General features: G+C 34.7%; 2 protein-coding genes and 1 non-coding gene across 12 annotated transcripts in view; 2 read left to right on the top strand and 1 right to left on the bottom strand.

The window, feature by feature from the left end:
• LOC126746476 (nucleosome-remodeling factor subunit NURF301) overlaps window positions 1-21831 on the top strand; it is a 48692-nt gene extending 26861 nt beyond the window's left edge. For 5 of the 6 annotated variants that reach the window (XM_050454752.1, XM_050454756.1, XM_050454753.1 and 2 more), the window contains 9 exons: window positions 337-560; window positions 5500-5761; window positions 9531-9846; window positions 10490-10697; window positions 10795-11010; window positions 16144-16349; window positions 16512-16707; window positions 16767-16851; window positions 21194-21831. In XM_050454752.1, the coding sequence (XP_050310709.1) occupies window positions 337-560; window positions 5500-5761; window positions 9531-9846; window positions 10490-10697; window positions 10795-11010; window positions 16144-16349; window positions 16512-16707; window positions 16767-16851; window positions 21194-21396 (1916 nt within the window). In that variant the 3' untranslated portion in view covers window positions 21397-21831. The remainder of the gene's footprint in view (window positions 1-336; window positions 561-5499; window positions 5762-9530; window positions 9847-10489; window positions 10698-10794; window positions 11011-16143; window positions 16350-16511; window positions 16708-16766; window positions 16852-21193) is intronic. The other variant, XM_050454754.1, reaches the window with a different exon arrangement.
• LOC126746661 (U4 spliceosomal RNA) lies at window positions 13771-13911 on the top strand. Its single transcript, XR_007663947.1, has one exon. It is a non-coding gene; the product is annotated as a U4 spliceosomal RNA (small nuclear RNA).
• A 3327-nt stretch (window positions 21832-25158) lies between the features above and the next one.
• LOC126746477 (protein sidekick) overlaps window positions 25159-27079 on the bottom strand; it is a 255169-nt gene continuing 253248 nt past the window's right edge. For all 5 annotated transcript variants that reach the window (XM_050454758.1, XM_050454757.1, XM_050454759.1 and 2 more), the window contains one exon: window positions 25159-26660. In XM_050454758.1, coding sequence (XP_050310715.1) covers window positions 26418-26660 — 243 coding nt within the window. In that variant the 3' untranslated portion in view covers window positions 25159-26417. The remainder of the gene's footprint in view (window positions 26661-27079) is intronic.

Here is a 27079-nt window from a genome sequence, read left to right as displayed (position 1 = left end):
ATCACTAAATATAAAAATATCTAATTTTATTTTTGAAGGAAGAGAAGGATTTGCGGAAGGCGGCGCTATCTATACTCTAAACGATGTAATAATTCGCCAAGTCGTAGATATTTCATTTAGCCTACATAGTGTTGTTTCTTTTTCGCCGAAATGTGGCTTATCCCGTTCCTCCTCCAATGTCTTCAATTAACGCTTTAAAAAAAATCTATGCAATATTGGTGCCTTCCAACCAAATCTATAAGGATCAAAAATGAGTCCGTGATGTCTTAAAAAAATTATAATAAAAATGTATACTTTAAAGCCATAAAATGAAGCAAATTTACGTTTTTGCTTTAGCTCAAGCGTCTACCGGCAAACAAGGCGTCCTAGGTCCGACGAAGATCTACTTGGCGGTACAACCGGCCAACGCCGCCCAACCGGAATCGATAACCGAACCGATCTCGACGAATCCGCCGCCTTTGGCCCCCGTCCAACCGAGTCCGATGAAGCAGCAGCTGAAATCGCCGGTGAAACAGCAGCAGAGCCCGTCGTCGAAGCAACCGTCTCCCATTTCAGTTCAGGTATGCAAAACGCCTCAAAAACCCAAAGTTATCGTGCAAAGTGTGCCGCAGGCTCTTTTTACCTGAACGTTTGTCCTTTTGTTTGATTGTTTTTATCGTTTTAACGTGTTTTGCTGAATGTATTATGATGAGTCGGGGTGTCTACTAACGGGTGCGGTGCCAATTGGAAATTATTGATTTACGCTTTTTAGTGACTAATTTAGTGTGCTTCGCACTTTACTAAATCATTTATTAAGGTAGCGAAGGCAAATGTGGCCCAGCTCTTGACTTTGAGGTCAACTGTCTTCTGATAAATAATTTAATTTAGGTCTGACTTATTTTAAGTTGCAAAGTAATAATATTTCTTATTATACATAAAACAAGGAACTGGATGCTCTTATATACCGAATTGTACTGTCCAAACTTTAACAGCGCATTTTATGTTCAGAATAAGCCTTAATTTTCTTTATAAACATACACTATTTTCCATATATAGAGCAACTCTTGAAAAATCTCATATTTTTTCTTTTTAATTCCTTTTAACAAATAAGTGTAAAAGTTTTAATTCAAAATAAATAAATAAAGCAGGTAGTTAAAGAAAAAAAAGCACTTTTTTGAAAAATTCACTTGTCAACTGACTAGATAACCACAACAAACACATAAGAGCATACACACAAGCAAACAAAATAAATACAAAATACTAGGCAGTTGAGGAAGATACAAGCAGTATTTCCGGATATAAATGCAAATAATCTTCGCGTTAATCTTTTATTAACTCAGCATTTACTCCATCCTTTACTAACCTCAAATTTAAGACTTTTTATATATGCCATACCTTCCCGTTTTTCTACTTTGGCAGAATGTTTGCATTGTGGCTGGCAAGGACTCCTGGATAAAGCGTCTGCGTTGTTATGCAGTTTACCCGACCGATGTTTAATGTTGATGTTGTACTGCTGCAACTTCTCTAACCATCTTGTGACTTGTCATTCTGGTTATTTCATCTGCAACAACCATTTAGCCCTAACATGGGCTCTCCTATTGAGAAACCCTTGTCCATATAGGTATTTGTCGAAATGGTTTAACGCTAGAAGCTCTCTACTCGTAAAGCAATATCGCACTTCGTGTTCCATTAAAAACTGAATTACACAGAGCAAATGGCATAACATTAGAATTATAGAGGCTATTTCTAGTAGAAAACGCAGTTGTATCCTTGTCTTCTTCCTAAATGCCCACTTGCCAATATTCCTTTTTTAGGTCAAATGTTGAAAACCAGCTTGAACCGGCAAGAGTCGAAAGCGTATCGTCAATGCTAGGAAGTGGGTAGCTATCTTTTTTGGTGACCTCATTAAATTTTCTATAGTCCACACAGAATCTAGTTGACTCATCCTTTTTCGTGACTAAGATGAGTGGAGAAGACCATGGACTGTTTGACTCCTCGATAATCCCCTCCTTAAGCATGTTGTTTGGTAACAGGTAGTCTTCTAGGTGGCTGATGTGTTGGTTGAGCATTTCCAGTATTTTTTTTGTGCTTAAATAGTTCAGTTCTTCCAGTTTTACCATTCAAAGATCTTACTGTGCTTGTTGATGAGCTGTTTGGCCTTGCTCAATTCGTCCGGAAAAAAGATGTTTCCAATCCTTTGGGAAACTGTCCAGATTCGTGTCAAGTCTCTTGGTCAAAAAAATATGGTAACCTTTTTCACATCTGAACACAGATCTTACTGGTTGGTATAAAGCCATCAATCACCCTTTTGTTGCTTATCTTAAGGCTATTGGGGAGGATATTGGCAATCTTTATAGGAATGTCACCTTGTGATGTTAACATTGACTTTACCACAAGGTATTTACAGGCGCTCTCTTGTTCCTTGAATCAATCCAATACGGCTCCTAGAATTTTTCTTCAATCTACCAAAAATGATCCGATTCTAAGAATATTAGACCTGTTTAAAATGAGATTCCGTGCTGTCTAATAAGATTTATTCCCAAAATAAACGCATCTTCTATATGAGCCACCAATACCTTGTGACTTAAAGTGAGACTTGTCAACCGAATATGGACTTTCATCTCCTCAGTAACTTCTCCTATTTACAGTGATTAAATGAATGCAGTTCAATGTCGGTTTTTCGAAAATTAACTCTTACAACTGTCTGGAAAAAAGGCAAAACTAATATAAAAATAATTGGGGCTGTGGAGGAAGTAATAGGCGTTTTTTTTTTAATTAACAAAAGGCAAAAATGAAATAAATGAAGTCCAGGCAGTTGAAGAAGACTAAGCAGTTTTTTTGAATATAAAGGTAAAATTAAAATTTTAGAAAGGATTTTTTAAAAGGAAAGTACGAAAAAGTTAGAAAATAAGCAATTTTCTTGTCGTTTTATAATTAAGTCAGTTGGATAGGAATTAAGCAGTTTTCTGATGGGTTTGCTATAAGTATAAGGTAGCTAAAACTTTGTTTTTCTTTTGAAAATTGACTAACTGCCTAGAAAAAAGGCAAAAATAAAATTAAAAGAAAGTCTTCCAGGCAGCTGAAGAAGTAACAGGCATTTTTTTAAATAACTATAACTGCTTGGAAAAAAGGTTAAAAAAATTAAATAAAAAAGTCAGGGAAAAAGGCAAAAATAGAAAATAAAAGTCTAGTTTAGAGTTAAGGTAGTTTCCACTGTGGACCTAAAATAAAAAACAATTATTTTTTACTAAGAAATAATCAAAAACTTTAATTTTTTTGCATATGGTAGCTAATATGGTCCAACTAGGGTTATATCGCCCTGTGCATAGTTTTACTTACTCTGCTAAACAACAAATCGAAAGTCACAACCTCAAGTTTCATCAGAAAATTAAACCAACGCCGCTAGTCCATATTTGCCTTCAGTACCTTCTTGTTTTACTGTTAGTAGACATTCTGCCCTCATTTGATCCTCATGCATGGGCTTTGGGTGTTTTACATCACCTGCTTCCTCATTTTTTATTTTGTTTATAATTAATTATCTTAAGTAATGACTGATAATTAAAATTATATATTTTGCAAGTGATTTATCTTAGTTTGTGCATTTATTTATTTATTTAAGGAGCTTTAATCGTAAATAAACTTTTTTATTCACCTACGAAATTGGCCTTTTCTGTCTGTCTCACTTCTGTGATAATCTCCCATGATTTTTACAGAGTTTTAATGTTTGCAATTAAATTGAAAGGGTATATTTCTGATGAACAAATAGTTCGTGAAATAAAAAATTACACTGTAATCTGCATATAATAGTTTTGGGGAGAGGAATCGAAAAAAACTTAGAAATTATGTTTCAAAGATGACTTCTATGTCTCCGATTCTTCCTCCAGTCAGTAAATTCTTTTTATAGTTTAGATTTGTTGATTGGAGCACATACTTTGCTGTCACAACCGAAGAAGATTCACTATACTTACTTCAAACTGTATTTAGAGAGGTCCTAGAATCCTCCTTATAGGATCCTAGATTCTGATTCTTAAGTTTACATCCAATAGGTTTAGAATTGAAGGCTTTTGGGATCAGATTTAAAGGATTTTAGGACTTGCAGTACTTGCCTTAGCTCTTATAAATTATAGACATCTAGATCATGAAACCGTCATCCATACGGAATTTTAAATTTAAATTCCAAGAAGTGGGACTATAACTGTTTGCCTAGGGCTCTAAATTTAACCTTATAGGAGCATAGATTTAAAGTTTGAATCCAGGGACTTGTAACTGAAGAATTCTTAGCATTTGGATTTAGCAATTTTCCATTGTTTTTCGGCATTTTATTTCTGGCATATCAGATTAACCAATCTGTTCAAGATCAATGCTGTTATAGCTCTATAGTTAATAATAACTGAGATAGAAGGATCTTTTTAAGCCAATACTTGCAATGCATTTTTGGGAATCAGGCCTGGACCTCTATAGCATCCAGGGAGCTTAAAAGGCATTAATTATATCCAAGTTTTTAATATAAGCGAGTTCATTATAAAGGGATTACCTGTATAGAGAACCAACCATAATGAAGATTGTGATTTTTCAACCGCTAATACATCCCAACCAAAAAAAGCTTATTTTACTTGAAAAACTGAGAAAAAAGCAAAAAAACTAATAAATCTTGACAAACCACTTTCGGTTTATCATACATCGACTTAAAAGGTAAATTATTAAAAATTAATGGAATCAATGGGTTAAAATATTGTCTGTTCGCGTTGAATATCTAAATCTGTTTATTTTGTTTAGTAACCCTTGAGTGTCTCTTATTACTTGCTGTAATAATAGTGGGTTTCCCACAGATAGATGTCCAAAGGACTTAGATCGGATGATTTGGGACTCGTTTTAACGCTTTTAAAGAAAAATGGTTGGGTTTGGACGCAGGGAAAGCATTTTTCACCCTAGCAAACATTAATCAATCAATATATCCTTTATTGCCTTCCGCAGCAACTTATTGACAATTCTGTGGGCCCATAAAAAATAAAAAGGTTTAAAATAACATTCAGGATAACAGAACCACAAAACATGAAGAAAATGTAGGTAAGAACCTTCACAGTGCATTTTCCTCCTTACTAATTACCACAATATAGACAATTAAATAAAATCTATATTATTGTAATGAAATTAATCATTCGTTGGTATTCCTTCACTATTTCAGTAAATAATAATTTAGAAAAATCTCATACGTTCAATTATTGAAAAGAAGAAGAAAATAGACTTATTCACATATTTAAAAGAAATATAAACATACATCTTTAAAGATACCTTTTGTTACATTTGATTCGATCTAAGTCCAATAATTTTTCAATTTTTTAAACTGATATTTATTGAAATAGTGACGTATTACAAAAGTGACAATTAGCACATTCAATAATAAAAAAAGAAACCCTTATTCTGCTCTTAAAAGCACGCTATCCTGCATTAAAACCATCAATGTCTCTAATTCTGCCTCCTCACCACTGTTGCCTTGTTTGCCTCACGATTATTTTCCAGGCAACTACGAAACCTCCGGACTTGACTCCCACCTTGGTCCCTCAACGTCAAACGGTCGCTAACGGTCAACAAACGCAAACCTCCGCCCTGTTACAAGCGATGAAGGCCAAAATGGAGGGAAATCAACAACAACAGCTGCAACAGCAACAACAACAACAGCCAGTCGTAGCGACTGTACAACAGCAACAGCTCGTGCAAGTGGCGACTTCCGTTGGCGACGCCAATAAGCAGTTCATAGTGACCCCGGACTATATACAGCAAAGTATGTTTGTTTATCAGCCGTCTGTTATCGTTTATAATCCGAACTGTGCTTTCCCAATGCAAAACGACAGCGGGTGTATACGGTATTATACGGCTAAGTAGTTGTTTTTTTCTTGTCTGTGTTGGCTTTGATTTTTTTTTAGCCCTCTGAAGTATTATCGCAGTGATATTTATTAATTGTACTGTATATATATTAAATTAGTGAGTCGTATCGCGTATACAGTTTTTTAAAGTTTAAAATAAGCATATTAGCGGGCAAACTAAGATTGTTTTAACGTTTCCCTCAGATATGTTCCTCTTAAAAAAAAAATCAAATTGTTCTCTTATAGGTTCTCTCTATTATAAAATTTAGTGATTTTTCTAGTCAAACTTTATACTCTCGCCGAAGGGAAATGCAAGGGTCTCACTCAAAAACGAATGCATTTTTTTTCACCGTATATTTCCTTATGATTGTATATATTTTCAGGATTATTGTTTGTTATCATTTTTCAGGTTGTATTTGCTGTATGATTGTATGGTTTCTTGTCATAAATAAACTCGTTACAAAAGAACAAATGGGCGTTTTTGTCACAAACCCTTGCATTTCTCTCTAGTTTTTTTTTTGTTGTTGTTCTTTTTAGTTTTTTGCGATTTTAGTTTTCTCACTATAGTGTCGTTTTGCTTTGGGTTAGTTTTTAGTTTTTTTTTTTCTTAATTTTTTTTAATTTTCTTTTTATTTTATTTTGGTATTACGGTAAGTACAAGAGATCTGCGTGTGGTCTATTAACCACACAGTTGAGTTGGATTCCAATGTCGTTTCACACCATTTTCTCCCTTGTATGGTTGTTGCTTTATATCTGAATGTTGCCAATTTAATTGCACAGTACATGCTGGAAAAGCATATATTAATCAACTTAGAACTGAACTTTGTTTATTTATTAAGTGGAAAGAATACATGGCTCAAGTAATTCAATTACAACGAATATATGGCTCAATCGCCGGAAATCCAAGAAAATCCATGGCTGAAAGTCAGAATATACAAATTATAATGAATTTTTGACTGAACTGCCTGTAATAATACAATATCTATGTTTTAGAGTGCCTAAATTTCCTTAAAAAAATATTTCAAGGAATTGAGCCATTACTGCGTATTAGTTTGATTATTCCAGTAGCTAAGTTCTTAAGTTATGGATTTTTCGTATTTCAGGTAATAAATTAAAACAGGCTCTATGCCAGGTTTAACTGCGTAAAATATGACAAAATAATGATGAATTTATGGTTGAATTAGCTGGAACTTAAAAAATACGCAAATCTAAAGCTCTACAATTCAAGAATAAATTCATAGAGTGACGGTCTGAAAAAAGAATCGTAAATTCATTGCTGAACGGCCTGGAATAACAACAAGAAAATCTAAAGCTCAACTGCCTAGAATTCAAAAAATAAATTCATAGATTGCCTGAAAAAATTTATTGCTAAACTGCCTAGAATAACAAATTAACTATGAACTTTTGGATTAAGTGCCTGGGATTAAAAAAATATACATTCCAGGCAACTAAGTCTTGTTTATGGCTCTATTTAAACCTAACACCCAACTGCTTAGAATTTAAAAATAAATTCGTTGATTACATTTAACATTCATTATGAATTAAGTGTTTAGAATTTAAAAAAATATATACAGGCTGATAATAAAATATTAAGACAAACTTTAACCATCAAATCCTTGGTCAATTTAAAGAGTACATGCTCATATGATTCGATGGTTAATGTATACAACACCCTGTATATTCCAGGCATTTTAGTCGTAAACAGGCTTAACTGCCCTAAACTGTAACAAAATAATTATGAATTTATGGATTAAGTACCTGGGATTTCAACTTCAAAAGTAGCTGTTTTGCCCTAAACAGAGTTATTGACAAAGCCTTATTTATTCTAAGTCAGTATAATTTAAAACTGACATATTTGGTAATCAGGACAGAGCTGAAGAATCATTAAACAACTCGTCTAGAGTATCAGATGCCTTAGTAACTACTAATCTTTTTAAATCTAATATAAGAGTTAAGTTTTCTTATTCGAAGATTGAACATTGAAGATTGAACATCTTACCCTTGTAAATAAAACAACTTCTCACTTGCTCTTAAGGTGGAATGGGCAATCGAAGGGTGTATGTAAGACGAGTTCAAAACGAACTGCCTCCTACAATTTCCTGCTAGTTCTGTTTAGAGACCATAACTATTGTTTCAAGTTCAACTATCTGGAATAGAAACTGCCTAGAATTCAAGAATAAGTTCATAGAGTAACGGCCTGAAAAAGAACATCATAAACGCATACCCGAACTGCCTGAAATATTTAATTGCAATGTTCCTCTTATATTATCTTCCAAAGGAAATGTAATGGCATATTAAAAAAGCAGCTGCGGATGCAATAAGTGATATTAAAAAATTGGATATTGTGCTTGACTTTGAGGAAAATTCACAAGTTCGATGTTAGTCATTCATCGAATATTCGAACATTAAAAGAAAATAAAATGCATCCCTATAAATTGATACCAGGTTAGGTTTAGATTAGATATACCAACCTATAAATTGATACCAACTCAATAAATTATGGCAAAGTTAGATAAGAATGAGATCCAATCGGAGCATGTTTTGTTTTCTGATGAGTGCACTTTTACACTTCATGGTCTTGCTAATCGCCAATATTGTTCTGAAGAAAATGCTCACTGGGTGAAAGAACAACACCCTGAAAAGGTTAGTGTTTGGGCAGTAATTGGAGATCATATCATAGGTCGCTTCTTAATCGATAATATTTCAACGGTGATAATTATTTAACACTGCTCCAAAATGGTGTCCTGCCAACTTTAACAAATTTATATCCTGGTACAAGTTAATCCACATTATTACCAGATGTCCGCCAGTACCTTAACCGAATATTTACAAATTCCTAGATAGGGAGACGTGGACCGATAAAATGGACAGCTCGATCCCCTGATCTGACATCATTAGATTTTTTTTAATACGTAAAAAATGTCTACAAAACTAAACCTCTCGATCTTAATCTTGGAATCTCAAATTAGGGTGTTCCAAGACGTTTGTGGCGAGCATATTGAACCTTTCCTACATAACATGACGTTAATGCTTTTTTTTTTGTTTTTTAATTAAGAGATAGACAGTATTACTTATTAGTTTCTGAGTGTATTGTAATTAAGTTATGTAAACAAATATTTTTCTTTTTTTTAATGATAATTTTTGCAATAAATTGGAAAACACTTATCTCAGAAGCATTTGAAAATTGGTATAGGACATTATATATATGAAATACCTCTAGAATATTCTGAAGAATCCAAAAATTGGGTAATATACTGGGCGTCGCATTTAAAATAAAAAAGTTGATATTAACCACTGTTACATGATACACGCTGAATAATTTTTATTTGTAGAAAAAAATAGGCAAGTAAAAATACCAATCGACATATCTGAGCGTTTTTGCCAAAATGTCCGTATTTATTTATTATGGAATTTACTCCATTTGCTGATACACACTGAATTGAAACAACTGACTGAAAGATAGAACATGATATGTTATTAAAACATTTAGGTATAAATGATTTTTATTAAGAAAACCTAGTTACGTCTTTGACACCTTGCGAGATTTTTGCCACTAAGGCAAATTAGGCTGGAATCTGACTACAAAAAGAACAAATCTCTTACGCAGATCTCTTGCCCTTAACCCTCGAAACATTTTTTTTAAACAAATAATAACAACCTTCTCCCGTTCTCCCTTTTACCGTTCAGCAATCAAAACGGCCCTAAAACAAGAAAACCTGAACCCGGAAATCGAGGAAAAGCTGCTGCAGCTGCAACGGTACCAGGAGAAGCAGATGAAACAGGAACCGGGAGAAAGCAGCTGTCCATCGCCCACCCCGAAGATCGCCAGTCCACCCGGTATCTCGGTGGCGAGTAACGTGAGCAAAACTTACCCGGTGAACTCGCGGAAACGACCACCGAGCACGAGCAAGAACGACGACGCCGATTGGGTGATCGATCAACCGAAACGAAGTAGACCGAACAAGAGCAGCGAGAGCAGGAAGAGTGATGGTGTTGCACCTGCGTAAGTATTTTTAGAAAGTGTAAGGAGGGAGAGAATGTAGAATTCTTACTAAAGATTTCAGGAATTTATGCATTTTTTCTATGAAGGAAACTCCATAGATTAAAGATTTAAGCTGGGGGGATAACCTTTAGTGTATTTCAGATATTTATAGAGTAATTTCATCCAGTTTGGCTTTAAGCTTGGTTGTTTTTTAAATATTGCGACAAAATTAAGGGGCATGTGCCTTGGACGAAATCAAGCCAAAAAGTCCTGTTAGAACATATGTCCTAAACGTCTAAGATTTTACACTGAAGTTAAAAGGAAAAAGCCAGGTTGAAAAAAAAAACGACTTTTCGATAAATTTGACACCCATTTGTTTAAGAAGAGAATCAGAGATATTAGTTCTAAATAACAAGAACACTAAATTAGAATCTTAGGGCTTTATTGTATTTTTGCTCTTGTGTTATTTTTTTGTTAAGTACACCTTAAAAACTTTGTAACTTGTGGATGTTCCTTTGCAAAACTCATAAATTGATCAAAACCATCAAAAAGTGAACATTAAGCCGTTGCATTTGGCTTCTGATAAAACTACCACTTTTAAATTTAACTAGTTTTATTTGGAATTTGTCCCCGCCCAATTGTAAACTTTTTTTTTGTTCATCAGTCTGCCAGAAACGCCGACCAAAGAAAAACCTGAAAAGATCATATCACCACGAACGCGAACTAAAAGCGGCAGATCAGACCAGGAGCGACACTCCAACAACGCGAAGGCAAAAGTCATGGTCACGTTGTATCGGCAAAAGGAGATGCTGAAGAAAGACATCCTTCGGAAACGGGCGCTACTCGAAAAAGAACTGCAGTACGAAATCCAGGTAAAGCATAACCCAAGACAAGTTGGTATTTATTGAGCATTTCATACTCGTGTTTTTAAATTTGTTGACTTTTGGAGTGATTGGTTTGTTGGTCTAGAAGGAGGTAGCGGACGAGCTGGCCGCCAGGACGAAAATCGAACGCACGAAACAGGACGAGGTGCGAACCGGGAGCAGTAAAAGGAAATCGGCGGCGACGGTCACCACGCCCGCCATTCCTGTACATAAACCAGCCGGGGGCAGGAGTAAAAAGACCTCCAAGTCACATCATTCGCCTGGGGGCGGTGGCGGCGGACATAAATCGAAAAAGGAGAAGGTAAGACCATTATTGGTCCTTTTTTTTTAACACAAAGTTTAATGTGCTTCGATATCTTGAGATGCAGCAGTGGTAGACCAGTTAGAAAGGTAAAAAAGGGGAAAAATTGGTAATTTTTTTCACAGACTTTTGTTATTTTAAAAACTCTTTTTCTCGGAGTAAATACTTAGAATATGGACTAAATATCTTATTAAATATAACTTTTAAAAACAACAGAATATAAATTTATAGATTATAGATTTTGTTATTCAGTCAACCAATTAATCAATCAATATTAGAGCAAATCAAGTTACTCCATGTTTTCCAGACACTTGAAATAATTTTTTATGTTCTTCCAGGCATTCGGAGTCTTGGTGGCACCACTGTGGTTCCTAGAGCCTGAAAATGCTGTAAAATTAATTGAAATTTTCGGAAGGTGTGCAATATTATTTCCAATGCATGGAAGACATATAATATTAACTACAAATGCTTGGAATGGCGTAATAAATTGAAAACGAACCGGGAAAATGCGGAAAAGCATTTGAAATATCCTGGATAACATGCAAAATTATTTTAAATTCTTGGAAGTCTTAAAAAAGATCTCGAAGTGTAAAAAGTATCTCTGGAAAACATAAAAAGACCTCAAATGTTTGCAGAACCTGAACATGTACTTCTAATTTATGGAGAGCGTAAAAAAGACCCCAAAACCGTAAAAAATGCATACGAAATTGTTTCCATTGCCTGGAAGACACAAAAATGTGTGTTCTCCAGATCTGGAGGCAATTATTGCAAAAGTCTAGAAGAACGTTAGAAATAACTTAGATCTCTGGAAAACGTGAAAAAAAAATTTAATCCGTGGAAAACACAAAAGTTGGATCTAAAAGTCCAAAAGGAATATAAAATGAAAAACCATTTTAAAGGCCTGGAACAAAATCAAAAATTAGTCCAAAATTAAGGAACGCATAAAACATTATTTCGAATCTCCTTGGATAACGTAGAAAATTCCTTCAAATGCCTGGAAGTTACAAGAAATTAATTCAAAAGCTTGGAGACATTGCCTGATTTAAGGAAAGCTTTGAATCATTGGAAAACGTGAATAAATTATTTCTTATGCCGAGAATGTAAGAAAAAATGCCTTTAAAAGCCTATTGCACAGAGAAACTTACAATTTATAAGGCCTAGAAGAGGTACAAAGTTAAATTACTTCGAAGGCCTGGAATCAAATAAAAAATTATCAATTTCCTGTAAGATTGACCTTCAAATGTCGGGAATGAAAATTGATCCTAAAATAATTAATCCGAAAATCTGGTACACAAAAAATGTGTGTTTTCCAAGTCTGGAGGAAACTTAAAAATAACTTCAGAGATAAGAAAATAATTTCAATTCGTGGAAAACACAAAAATTGGCTCTAAAAGTCTGAAAGGAATAAAAAATTAAAAACTATTTCCAAGTCCTGTAATAAAATTAAAAATTACTCCAAAACTCTGGAAAACATGAAAATTATTTCAGATCCTTGGAAAACGTAAAAAAAAAAATCTTCTAACGCCTGGAAGTCACAAGAATTGACTACAAAAGGTTGGAAACTCTGCCTGGTTTAAGAGAAGCCTTGAATTTCTATAAAACGTGAATAAATTAGTTCTAATGCCTGGAATAAAAGAAAGAATGCCTTCAAAAGCCTGTTGTAAAAAGAAACTTACAATTAAATGGATTAAAATAAAAAAATATTAATTTCCTGTAAGAGGCCTGTAATAAAATTGAAAATTAATACGAAACTCTGGATCCTAAAAAATTTGTGCCGTCCAGGTCTGGAGGACTTCAAAAGCCTCCAAAAGTCAAAAAACTATTGAAAATCCTTGGAAAACATGAAAAACACCTTAAACTCTTCGAAAGTATAAAGAATTATTGCAAGTGCCTGGAAAATGAGTAAAAATTAACTGCAAATACAGATGCTTAATATCTAGATGTTATTGCAAATACCTTTATAGGATATATCTATTAGGTATATGATTTGTTAATACAGTTGAAATAGATTTATTATAACAAGATTAATGAGAATAAGAATAAACTATCATTGCTTGGAAGACCCAAAAAATGCATGTCTTCCAGGTCTGGAGATCAATTTTCTTTAATACTGACTTCAAATGCCTGTAATAAAATTGAAAATTAATTCGAAAATCCGGAACATAATTGACATTATTCTTGTGAATTAGTGAACAAAGATTGTGAATTCGAAGTGGTGTTTTGTAGGAGTTGCTGAAGAAAACTATTTGTTTCTAGCCAACGTTTCGAATAATATTTAATTCATCTTCAGGGCTCGGAAGTCGTACCAGTACTGAATTCGCTGGTCTACTGGTTTGTTCACATTATATATTTTAATTGTATTGCTTCCTGTACGTAACCAGCCTTAAACGGTTACCTACGTTTTTATTCCTCTAATTTGGACTATTTTAGTTTAACGCCAGAGCACTACGAAATGCCCTAAAAACATGCCTTCCGAGGGAAATATTCTCTAACATAATAAGCAATTTATAAAAAACTGCATTCAGTAAACTGCTGAGGTAAAAATTAACATATGTGCGGATGACAAGAATAGTGACGATATGTGTGACTTTTTGGATGCCAAGAATAGTGACGCCGACTTCTTCACGTATTGGCGGAGGTTCTCATAGATTTCTGTCAAAAGGATGACGCATTTCTGATGCAGATGGCGCCCCAATTTAGGTCTCACCACTTCGAATTCGTGTCGGTGCCTCAAGGGCTAGTTCAGCGGGTATTCTCGTCAGCTTTGCGCAGAGGCATTATCGTAACCAATGAGGTTTATCCGAGGTGCGATTATTGCTAGTTGAAAACTTTAACCAATACCCCGCCACGTGCACGTGAAATACCGTGCACTAAGGCAATTTTTGTGGGTCTCCGAGGAGACCATTTTGAGAAATTCAAAAAAAAGTGATCAATCATATGTATGTAGTATAGTATGCCGTCATTTTGTTATATAGTAGACATCGCTGCCAATTGACAAAGGCAAGGAAATTCTCGTTTTACGAAAATTGCTATAGCCGAGACTGCACTGGAATCACGGTAGAATCAGTAAAGGAAGGAAGTGTAACAACAATTCATGAATGCTTTGGCAAATATATTTTACAGGCGAGCGTAGACCTTGGAAGTTCTTAAACTTATTTGGTGTTTAAAAGGTACGTTTCTAGGGAAATATTCCGTGAAACGTTGGCAGCACTGTGTTTAGTGCGCCGCCATTTTGTTCTAAACCGAGTAATGACCCGAGTGTTGCCAACAATAGAGACTATTCCCATTTTAGAAATATAATTTCTTTCAAGAGGGCAGGGAAAATGTTTGTCAAATTAGGGAGTTCCTTGTCAAGGGTTGGCAGCACTGTATTAAATTCATCGCCCTTTTGAGTAGGTACTACGTCAAAGTAGAGAGGCCAGTGTTTTTAGGGAAATTTTAAACTTTACAGCGGCAAAGGGAAAAATGTTGTAATTTAAAGGAATCTCGCATTCGTTTTAGAAAATCTACCTCAGTGGGGCTAAATTGCTGTTACTGATCTAGAGAATATATTTCTTGAAAGATTGGCAGCACTGTTTCTAGTGCGCTGCCGTTTTGTTCTAAGTAATGACGCCACTATTGCCAACAACAGAGAATTTTTCCATTTCGAAGGAATTTTGACTTTCAAGATGAGGCAGGGAAAATTGTCAAAAAAAAAACGAATTCTTAAAGAGTTCCGTGTCTGAGCGTATTAAAAATTTAATTTTAATATGTAGTAACTAGTCTCCGTCCGATTTTACCAAGTTGAACTTAATTTCTACCCTTGATTTGTATCATGTAGTGTTGTTCTCTGCTTCTTTTTTATTAGTGAATACACAAGTGGATCTGATGATGTCTAGTATCGGCGAAATCTTCGGACTTTAATAAATTTGAGACCTCTGACTTGGGAGTTTGTTTTCATTAATATTTAATATAAGCCGGTCTCTTTGAGAAAAGATGGACTATTTCTTGGAATAGGATTTTTTTGTTTTTAAATAATAGGCAATTCTTAACCTTCAATTTCAAAACGAAAAAGGAAAAACGTTTCCAGCTAAAATGTTCAGTTAGTATGGGGAATAAATACATCAAAGCTTAACATCACTGTTAATATAACTCTAAACCCGAGTAGGTATGTTGCCAACTCGGTGTTTTCACCAAAAATGCAGAATTTTATTGTTTTAAAGATGAATTTGAAAAGCGTCTCTAAGCTGGTGTATTTTTGATTTTATTTGGAGAATATCTAGTGAAATTAAATATTGGCCTCTTTTTCCTTCTGAACAAATATAAAAAGACCAATTATTAAGAAAGGATTACGTCTGTATGTTATGTTGCCTTGTAAATAATTGTTTCTTTTAATTAATATTTTTATTAACCCGTTTTGTATCAATGATTGTTTGTTTATTTAAAACAAACAAACTTTGTTCTCATTAGACAATCCAATTACTATTGCAGAAAAGTCCGGACGGTTTTTCGGCGAAGAGTTATTTTCCATTGACATACTCAATGAAACACCCCATGAAAGAAAATATGAAAAAACCCTTAACTGTAAAATCTGCCCCTGTAACACAGCCCACAGAGTCCCACTGTGAATTGTGGAATTCTATTTCTATAGGTATCGTCCTTGTTACTTTTATGTAATTTTACTAACGACTAAAGACAGACATCTGTAGAAATCGAATTTTAGAGAATATTAACAGAAGTAGATGTATTTTGAACAAAGGTGAGCGGCCGGTAACACGAGGACATAATTTTTACATTATCCTGAGGAAGTTATCATTAAATTATGGTGTGGTTGTTATCTAGTTAATTGCTTTACAATTACTTTGGTCTCCTGTACATTCAAACTTATTTTAAATAAATTCATTGGGTGACGTATTGCAGGGGAGCAATGCGAGTTTCTGATTGATTTAAAAGCTGCTAGGTAACCTCCTTGCCACTGACCTAATATTTGCTGAAATCTAGATAATTTTGAGGTTAACTTTTGAGATCTTAAAATGTCATAAGTTGGCAACACTGTGTCAGCGTAGCCAGGTTTGGCCACTGACGGGAAATTTCCGTTTTTAAAAAAGTTGTTCGTTCCTGTTGAGAATAAACTAAAAAGATTAATTCTTCCAGGTGTATTGTATCTGCCGGACGCCGTACGACGAAACCAAATTCTACGTGGGCTGTGATTTGTGCAATAACTGGTTCCACGGCGACTGTGTGGGAATCACCGAGGAGTTGAGCAAAACCCTCACCGAGTTCATATGCGACGAGTGTCGACAGGCGAGGGAAACGCAAAAACTTTACTGTCTCTGTCAGCAGCCTTACGACGACTCACAGTACGTAAACCTCAACTAAAATACTTAAAAAATACTAAATTTTATCCGAAAAACATTGGAGACATTTCTCTTGTATTTAGGTCATCTTCACGGGTATTTGCATTATTTGAGGCTTCTAAACCACTTTGCGTACTATGTATTTATTATTACTTTGTTTATTAGGTTTTATATCTGCTGTGATACCTGTCAAGACTGGTTCCATGGCAGGTGCGTGGGCATACTACAGTCCGAAGCGGACAATATAGACGAATACGTGTGCCCGAGGTGTCAGAAGAATAGTTCGGTGAATTACGTTAATATGAAGGAGCTGTCGCATAAAGACTATGAGAATTTAAAGAAGCTTATCAAGCAAATACAGGTAAGTGCCAGAAAAGGTGTTTTTTATGATTTTTTGGTCTGTAAAATTGTCTTTTTTAGGCTCATAAAAGTGCGTGGCCTTTCATGGAACCGGTCGACCCCACGGAGGCTCCTGATTACTATAAAGTTATAAAGGAGCCGATGGGTGAGTAATTGTCAATTGAATCAGTAAGGTTGAACAAGAATTTCTTGTTATTTTGAGTTATGTAACGTTTAATTCGATTAAAAATAATTCACAAAACCTCTTTGTGAATTTTGGTTTTTTGTCAGTAGTTCCACCAATTTGGGTGATTTCTTAGGAAATTCGGGTTTCAATAGTTTTTCAAGCGCGTTTTCAAAAATCTGTTTTCTTGACAGTAACTCCACCAATTTGGGTGATATGCTGGGAAATTTGGGTTACTATAGATCAAGAGCATGTTTTCAAAATGACGGTTTTTTGACAGTAACGCTACCAAGTTGGGCGGCTTGTTGAAAAACTCGTGTTAATAGTCCGGGGACACATTTTAAAAAATTTTGGTCTTTTGACAGCAATGCTCAGCTCTCAACTTGTGGGGGTTTTAGGAAAATTCCGGTAATAATAGTCCAAGAGCGCGTTTTTTAAATTCTAGTTTTTTGGCAGTAACGCTCTCAACTTGGATCGGTTTTTTGAAAACTCAACTTATACTAGTCCAGGGTCACGTTACCAAAATTCTTGTTTTTTAACAGTAAAGCCGCCAACTTGGGTGATTTTTTGGGAAATTCTGGTTATTAATCGGGTAATAATAGTTTTTTTGAGTGTAACATCACAAACTTCGGTGATTTCTTGGGAAACTTGGGTTACAATAGTCCAGTAGCGGTTTTTCAAAATTCTGGGTTTTTTATAGTAACTCCACCAATTTGAGTGATTTCTTGGGAAATTTGAGTCCCAGTAGTCCAAGAGCGTGTATTCAAAAATTTTCAAAATTCTGGTCTTTTGACAGTAGCGCCATCATCTTGGGTGGATTTTTGTAAAACTTAAGTTGTAATAGTTCAGAGGCACGTTTTCAAAATTCTGATTTTTTCACTGTAATTATAATCGCTTTTGACTAAATTCGGTTTATAATCGTCCACCAGGAGCACGTTTTCAAAATTCGGATTTTTTTGCCGTAACTACACCAACTTTGATAATTTTTGGGGAATTTTGGATCATATAGAATACGTTTTTAAAATTCTGTTTTTTTTATTATATTAGTTCAGGAGCCTCTTTTCCTGATAGTAACTCCGCCAATTTGGGAAATTTGGGTTACTGTAGTCCCAGAGCATGTTTTAAAACGCTGGTAAATTACAGTAACGCTGTCAAGTTGGGTGTGTTGTTATAAAACTCTAGTTAATAGTCCAGGGACACATTTTAAAAATTTTTGGTCTTTTGACAGTAATGCTCAGCTCTCAACTTGTGGGGTTTTAGGAAAATTCGGGTAAAAATAGTCCAAGAGCGCGTTTTTAAAATTCTTGTTTTTTTAACAGTAAAGCCGCCAACTTGGGTGATTTTTTGGAAAATTCGGGTTAAATAAATATCGAATATAAATCGGGTAATAATAGTTTTTTTTTGACAGTAACGGCACAAACTTCGGTGATTTCTTGGGAAATTTGAGTCCCAGTGGTCCAAGAGTATGTATTCAAAAATTCTGTTTTTTTTTTAAGCTAGTCTTCAGCAATTTCAGTAATTTCTTGAGAAATTTGAGTTAGTTCTAGAGAAATTTGAGTTAGTTAGTCCAGGAACCCGTTTTCAAAATTCTGATTTTTGACAGTCACAATGTCAACTTGAGTGGGTTTTTGGAAAACTCGGGTTATAATAGGTCAGGAGCGTGTTTTTAAAATTCCAGTCTTTTGACAGCAACACAAAACAACTAGGGTGGATTTTTGTGAACTTGGATCACAATAGTCCAAGAGCACATCTCTAAAGTTCTGGTTTTTTGACTGTAACATCACCAACTTCGGTGGCTTTTCGGTAACTTTAGGTTACAATAGTCCAAGAGCACGTTTTCAAATTTCTGGTCTTTTAACAGTAAAGCCGCCAACTTGGGTGATTTTTTGGGAAATTCGGGTTATAAATCGGGTAATAATAATTTTTTTGAGTGTAACGTCACAAACTTCGGTGATTTCTTGGGAAACTTGGGTTACAATAGTCCAGTAGCGCTTTTTCAAAATTCTGGGTTTTTAATAGTAACTCCACCAGTTTGAGTGATTTCTTGGGAAATTTGAGTCCCAGTAGTCCAAGAGCGTGTATTCAAAAATTCTGGGTTTTTTGACTGTAACATCACCAACTTCGGTGGCTTTTGGGTAAATTTGGGTTACAATAGTCCAAGAGCACGTTTTCAAATTTCTGGTCTTTTGACAGTAGCGCCATCATCTTGGGTGGGTTTTTGGGAAACTTGAGTTGTAATAGTTTAGAGGCACGTTTTCAAAATTCTGATTTTTTCACTGTAATTATAATCGCTTTTGAGTAAATTCGGTTTATAATCGTCCAGGAGCATGTTTTCAAAATTCGGATTTTTTTGTCGTAACTACACCAACTTCGATGATTTTTGGGGAACTTCGGGTTATATGGAACACGTTTTTAAAATTCAATTTTTTTTTATAATAATCCAGGAGCCTGTTTTCACAATTCGAGTTTTTTGACAGTAGCGCTGCCAACTTGGATGGTTTCTTGGGAAATTTGCGTCACAATAGTCCAGGAGCTCGTTTTCAAAATTTGAGTTTTTGGATAGTAAAGACTCGAATTTAGAACATTCATCAATTTGGGTGATTTCTTAAGAAAGTGTGAATTTATTTCGAGGGGAGGAATTCGACGCACAACGACGAACGAATACGTATCAAGGCCTTCGACGTATTTTTATCGAGAATTCTTGATATTTACATGATTCAAGAAATAGGCTATAACTAAAACTTGGCAACAATACAGCGGTGCATCCATTTGAGACAACTGCGATCCACTCTCTTCCCCATCAATTAATAACGGATTTACTAACTGGTTTCAGTTACCTACCTTGTAAAGCTCTTATTTTATCTCAATTGCCTAGACTCATAAGAATAAAATGTGTTTCCAGTACAATACGCTGTTCACCTGACTTCCTACACTTATGCTAAAAAACTGATTTTTTTTCTCGTCAATTTCCAGACCTTCTAATGATAGAAACGAAGATCAACGGTCACAAGTACCGGAAACTCAGTAAATTTTTAGATCCGAGCACGTTTTCAAAAATTTGGTCTTTTGACAGTAACTCCATTAACTTCAATAGTTTTTGAGTAAATTCGGTTTAGTCCAGGAGCACGTTTTCAAAATTCTGACTTTTTGGCTGTAACTTTACCAACTTCACTGGTTTTTGACCAAATTCGTGTCATAATAGTCCAGGAACACATTTTTAAAATTCTGGTTGTTTTGACAGCCACTCGCTGAACTTGGTTGCATGTTTGGGAAATTCCGGTTATAATAGGCCAGGGGCGCGTTTTTACAATTCGAGTTATTCGACAGTAACGCCACCAACTTGGGCGGTTTCTTGGTGAATTCGGGTTATAATAGTCCAGGAACTCGTTTTCAAAATTTGAGTTTTTGGACAGTAAAAACTCGAATTTGGAACATTCATCAATAATTTGGGGGATTTCTTGGGAAACTCGGGTTATAATAGTAGAGGAGCGAGTTTCCAAATTTCTGGTTTTTTGACAGTAACATCGCTAACTTGGGTGGGTTTTTGAAACATTCGGGTTATAATAGTGCAGGAGCGCGTTTTAGTTAACCGGAAGTGTGTTACGACGACGAACGAATACGTACGACGCCCTTTGACGTATTTTAATCGAGAATTCTTGATATTTACATGATTCAAGAGATAGCAACAATACAGCGGTGCAATATGCTTATAACATATTTAAAACCGGGTGACACAGGAAAGAGGAACGCTTAACACCTTTTTTACTTTTGAAAATAAACAAATGAAGTTTGGTATATCGATGGAATACCTGAACTGAACATGTCATAAGAGCTTCTTTTGACATGTTCAGTTGATTTCCGTCATTTCCTGTCTAACCGGAAGTGACACTAATTTTCTTACTTTAAATGGGGCAATTGGTATATTACCTATTTCGATAAAAATTACATATATTCTGAGAACAATGATACCGCATTTGCTACTTTTTGTTTTATACTCAAAGAAAAGTGCTATGAATGCGTTGAAATTTTTAATCAAGTAATCGCGTAAAAATAATATGCATATTTTATTACTTGAATTATTCTTAAGAGTTAAATAGTTATTAAGTGTTTCCTGTGTCACCCGATATATGCCTACAAGGTACTCTATTTGAGAAAACTGCAATTAAGTCTCTTCTTAATCCATTAATAACGGATTTACTATCAGTTTAGTCTCACAATCGCTAAGACTCGTGAGTATAAAACGTTTTCCCGGTACAATACGCTGTCCACACGATATCCTACTCTTCTGAGAAAAAAGTCTAATTCCTTTCTCGTCAATTTCCAGACCTTCAAATGATAGAAACCAAAATCAACGATCACAAGTACCGGAAACTCAGCGAGTTCATCGGGGACATGACGAAGATCTTCGACAATTGCCGCTACTACAACCCGAAGGAGTCGCCGTTTTTCAAATGCGCGGAGTCGCTCGAGGCGTATTTCGTCAACAAAATCAAATGCCTCAGGGACAAACTTTACGAGAATAAGTAGACAAAGTAGCTTTTTTTTGTACGGTGATTATTATTTGGTAACTATCGAATTTCGGGCAGCCCGAAGGGGTAATGGCGATTTATAATCGAAATTTTTATAGTCTTTTTTTGTATATTTTATACATTGTGTGGGGTGTCGGTCGCACCCCTTTGGGCTTTAGTTTTAAGCGTATAACAAACCCGACGGATCTTTGGCAGTTTCAACGATCTCAGATTAAAAACAGGGTATTGAAAAACCCTAAAATAAAAAATGTTAATACTTTTTTATTTTAGCCCTGCCAGGGGTCCTACTTTGTAATATAAATTATATTTTGTACATTTCTTGTACAGTTGTCAATCTACATACAAGTTGTTCCCAGTAGCAACTTGTATATAAATTTAGTTAAAGCATTGTTATATATTGTACCATGTTTTTAAATAAACTATTTAATTTTTGCTTCGGTAATGTTTAGTTGAGAGAAATGTTTAGAGTATTTATATTTATGTAATTATCATTGATTTCTTTTAGGTTTAGTGCCATTGTAGATATTATATAAGGGTTTCGACTTGTTTTTTTTTTAAACATTCGGCGGAGAGATTCCGATTTACGTTTGCACATATTTTAAAACAAAAAAGGTTTTTATATTTAGTCGGTAGACATTTAAAAGAAAACGTTTTACTGACAAATAAATTATCTACAAATTGAAATACGTGGATTTTATTTTGGATTTGGATCCGCCATTTACATAAACATGTATATCTTAAAATCTACATCTACCTTAGAACCATAAGGAGAAATTTATTGAAAATTAATGGAAAATATAGAAAATTCTTGACAAGAAATCACAACTTTGTTCTAAAAGCCTGAAAAAGATTAAAAAATTGCCAAACAGTGGAAACCATGAAAAGTGAATGGCTCAATAATCAAAACTTTGGAATGAAAGAGAAAATGATTAATAATATTCTGCGTGGAATATAAGAAAACTCTGGAGGAAAAGATTGCATAGAACGTTGAATGCCTGGAAGACCTGGATAAATTCAAAGAGATTAAATCCCTGGAAGGCAAGACAGTAACTAACATCACAAATTGACTTCAAAAGCCTAGAAAAGATTTTAAAAACACAAATCCTTGGAAATCATGGGTAATAAATTACTTAATTAGAAACGTATCATCCATTTGTTCTCTAAGAGACCAAACGAAAACAAAACAAAGGTAAAAAGACAAAGTCACGGTCTCATCAAATCCATATAATTTTTTAAATGCTACACGTGTTTCACTCCGATCGGAGCATCATCAGGCCTAGACCTACACAGATCACATTGCAACTAACAACAAAAAAAAAGATGATGCTCCGATAGGAGCGAAACACGTGTAGCATTTAAAAAATTATATGGATTTGATGAGACCGTGACTTTGTGTTTTTACCTTTGTTTTGTTAATAAATTACTTAATAATCAAAATTCTGGAATAAAAGGGAAAACGATGTCTGGAATATTTCTAAGAAGATCCTGGAAGATCAAAGGATTATACTAAATTTTAAATGCCTGAAAAACATGTCGAAATTTAAAATTCCTGGAAGGTAAGACAGTAAATATAGACTCCAAGTTCCAAATCCGTGAAAGGCGTGGAAAATTAATAACTCAATAATCAAAACCCGGGAATTAAAAATAAAATGGGTCAAAATCCCTGGAATATTTATAAGAGTTCTGGAAGATGCAAATAATACATCAAACGTTGAATGTTTGTAAAACATAGGGAAATTTCAAATTCCTGGAAGACACAGTAAATCAAATCAAAGCATGACTCCCAAAACCTGGAAAATATGAAAAATCACGAATTCCTGAAGAACAAGGAAAATGAATAGCTGATTGACCAAAAGTCTGGAGTATAAGGGAAAATGGAAAAAAAATCCCTGGAATATTTATAAGAAAGTTCTGGAAGATGGAAAGAATACATCAAATGTTGAATGTTTGTAAAACATAGTGAAATTTCAAAATTCCTGGTAGAACACAGTAAATAAGATCTCAACTTCTTGACTCCAAAGCCTGAAAAATATGAAAAATCACGAATTTCTGGAAAATAAGGAAAATGAATGGCTCTATAACCAAAAGTCTTGAATATAAGGGAAAATGAGTCAAAATCCCTGGAATATTTATAAGAAAGTTCTGGAAGATGCAAAGAATAGATCAAACGTTGAATGTCCGTAAAATATGAAGAAATTTGAAATTCCTGGACGAACACAGTAAATAAAACAACACTTGACTCCAAAAGTCTGGAATATATAAAAAAATTAAAATTCGTGGAAAACTGGTATCAATAATCAAAAACCTGGAATAAAAGGGAAAATTATTCGAAATTCCTGGAAAATTTTAAATACCTAGAATCAAATTGAATATTGGCCTAAAATTCGGTTCAAATGTCTTCGTTCTTTGCACTGATTATTCCGGTCTAGCAACGAATGGCTCTTGCCGGTCTTTTGATTGATCCTTTCGTCGAGATTAGGCGCCATCTTTTTATAATTCTGAGTCGCATCTAGGTGCTCGGACTTTTGACTTGCTGGGAGAATACTGGTCGGGATAGGTTTGGTTTCATGTATTTATGAGGTCTGGGTGTGATGTAATTGGACGCGAGCCTGTGGAGCAGACCACGCCCACTCAGATTGCGGAACTTTTGGCTAGTGAGAAAAGGTCGGGCGGAGGTGTGAACGTAACCGGTCTTTTACGGTGCTTTTTGGTAATGTTTTAGGTTTTTGACGGTTGGATTGTGTTTTGTATGAGGTTTAATTTTATGTGGTTTGTAATTGGGATTTGAACACGTTAGGAAGGAGACGAACGGACACTGTGAGAACCTAGACCTTGACTCCCAGCAATAGCTTGATCGCCGCGGGTTGGTATTTAATTTCTCAAGTTTTGCCATTAGATTGTCGATTTTCTTTTCTAGGATCGCGTCAGGCAAACTTAAATGGTTTCGGAGATTTGTTTTTTGAGATTTGTTTTTGATTGATAGCTCGGGACGTTTCATGTGCGATGATGTATTGCCATCCTTTGGCTCCGCCCTCCTGTTATTAGAGTCCGTGTCGGTCGTTCTCAAGGTCTCAGCGAAGCTTTTTTTTTGGTTGTTTATGTTTTTTATATTAGGATTTTTTGGGCAGCGCCAATAACTCGCCGGGTGGTCACCGCCGCAATTGCAACATTCTGCCGGGGTTGCTCTGTTCTTTACACATTCTGACTAGAAATGTTCGCTTTTGCATTTGTGGCAACGCGGCTTTGCGTTACAATTGCTCAGGACGTGACCATATTCCTGGCATCGATGACACTGCCCAACTTGCTTGTTTGCAATAGTCTGAGTCCTTAAGCGCTCGACGCATACCCTGATGTTTAAAATGTTATTAATCTGAAACACATTCTCTTGCTCTTTAGGGACGAGGAATCTGATGAGGTCTGTGGGTCTTCAGATCACGTTCAGCTTCCTGTCCTCTTCAAGGAAGAAAGAATGGAATTCCATTCCTTCCTCCTTGAGAAGTCCTGTTAGTTCGCGGTGGTCGTTAGGAGTTTTGGGGAAGAGCGCTAATCCCAATCTGTCTTTCTGCACTTTTACGATGTTGATTTTTCTTTCACAAAATGTTTTGTATTTTGTGGCCCAGTTTTATGTGTCAAATGTCTTAAAAGTAAAATAAACAAAATATATGTAATTAATACAATAGAGAAGTCTGTTTGCTAATTCTAAGTAAATTTATGTCACATTAATAGTTTTACAAATATAAAGGAAATCAAAAAAATCTCATCGAGAATCACAGTTTTATATTACAAACAGCTTGCTAGAGTAATAAACGTTTAAATAAAGATATTAAAAAAACTATAACTATCGGGATAATTTTGATGACATTTCTGTGATTGAGCAAACCAGAACGATGGTAATGATCAAGTGTGATGATACAATAACCGCATTTTTTTAACTATTTAGCGAAAAAAGGCTATAAATTGCATTTTTCTCCTAAAAAAAACATTTTGCACAATATTCCCTTGTGTATACAATAATTATTTAAAAACAAATAAGCTCACATGAACATTCAGAAAAGTATAAATATATATAAAATCTATTGAAATATTTCATATATATAGGGTGTGCAAAATGGAAGAGATTTAACTTGAACTCTATTAGTAATTTTGTACACCCTGTATATATATACAGTAAATTATTTCCTAAAAACATTCGTAGACGGACTATCGTATGCCTGTAAACAACAGGGTCATAAGTAAATAAATATTCGATGAAAACAATTTACCTAGAGATGAAACGATATTAAATATACTATGTGACAATTTTCCTATTTGCCAATACCATTGGCAATTTATATAAATCTATTCAAGCTGAAATACATAGATGAGATAATTGACAGTGACACCATAACATCCCCTATATTATAATAATAATTAAATATAAACTCTAAATTTTCGCTACCTTAGTTAAAGGTAAAAACATGAATATAGTATAGAAACCAGAATAGTAAAAAATATCGTATAGTATTTACAAAACCCTAACATTTATATTTAATTTAAAGTCAAGTCTTTTATTTTGTATATTTATTTAAAAAGAAAGCTTGCATGGACAGTAGGTTATCTCGTTTAGATACACCAATAAATAACTATGTACAATCTAACTTAAGGCAGTATAATATGTACTCAAAAGTACCTAAAAAAAGTACAATTTTTAGAAATAAATAAAAAAAAGCTAGCAAACGTGATTATGGCTGTAATTATGGCTTACACAACTAATAAATAACCTATTGTCCAAACTAAAATATAAGTCATGGACACTGGTGCGAACGACTCAAAATATCTTGAGATCAAACAAAAAAGATCCTAGAACTACAACTTGGTCCGAAAAAAGTGAAAGAAAATATACAATACAAAGTAAGAAACACTATTATATACATCGAATTATGTCTTAAGTAGCTACGCATTCACAGATAGGTCTATAATAAGTAAAGAATTTAAGGAGAAACTTTAAATTTGACAAAAAAAAAACAAAAAGATATTTTTTTATACAAATGAGGAGAATCCCGGCAGGGGCGCCCTGGACCTCGCCATATTATTTAATATGATTTGACCCCCGTTGAGGCTCACCACGGCGCTACCGTCCGGTTCGGAGTCCGTGTAGCTGCTGTAGTTCTTAACCGGTTTCTGTTTTTTCCACGACTGCCTCAGGGTGTCGTTTACGTTGGCGTAATGATTGACGAACGAGTGCGGATCGGAGCGGACGCTTTCGTTTTCACTTTCGGAACCCTGGAACATGAGTCGCAGAGGGTAAAATTTTGGTAAAGTGTAAGTAACGGTCAAATGTGCATTTTTAGGCGAAAGCATAGAATATAGCGTGTGCTAAAAAGGCAACAAAGAAAGGGCGATGTAAGGTGAGCAGAATTTTCTTATTTTGGTAATTCTGCAACGTTTGTCAAAATCAACGTCTTTTTTTAAAGGATTTTTTTTGTTAAAATGGCTCAGTTTATTATAAAACGTGCCGGAAGACGGTATTTGCTGCGAGTCTATCTTTTTTTTTCTGTTTTATTTTGAACACTTACATTCTACCAATTTTTGGAAGAATTTATTCGGTCAGGAGTCAATTCCCAATCATTTGACATGATTCTGAGATTGATATTTGATCATTTCTAAGCTGGTTTGGAAAAAACAATATTCTAACTTTTAAA

This window comes from Anthonomus grandis, chromosome 17 (genome assembly GCF_022605725.1).
Source record: "Anthonomus grandis grandis chromosome 17, icAntGran1.3, whole genome shotgun sequence".
NCBI classification, from domain to species: Eukaryota; Metazoa; Arthropoda; class Insecta; order Coleoptera; family Curculionidae; genus Anthonomus; species Anthonomus grandis.
This window is presented reverse-complemented; position numbering and strand designations above follow the sequence as displayed.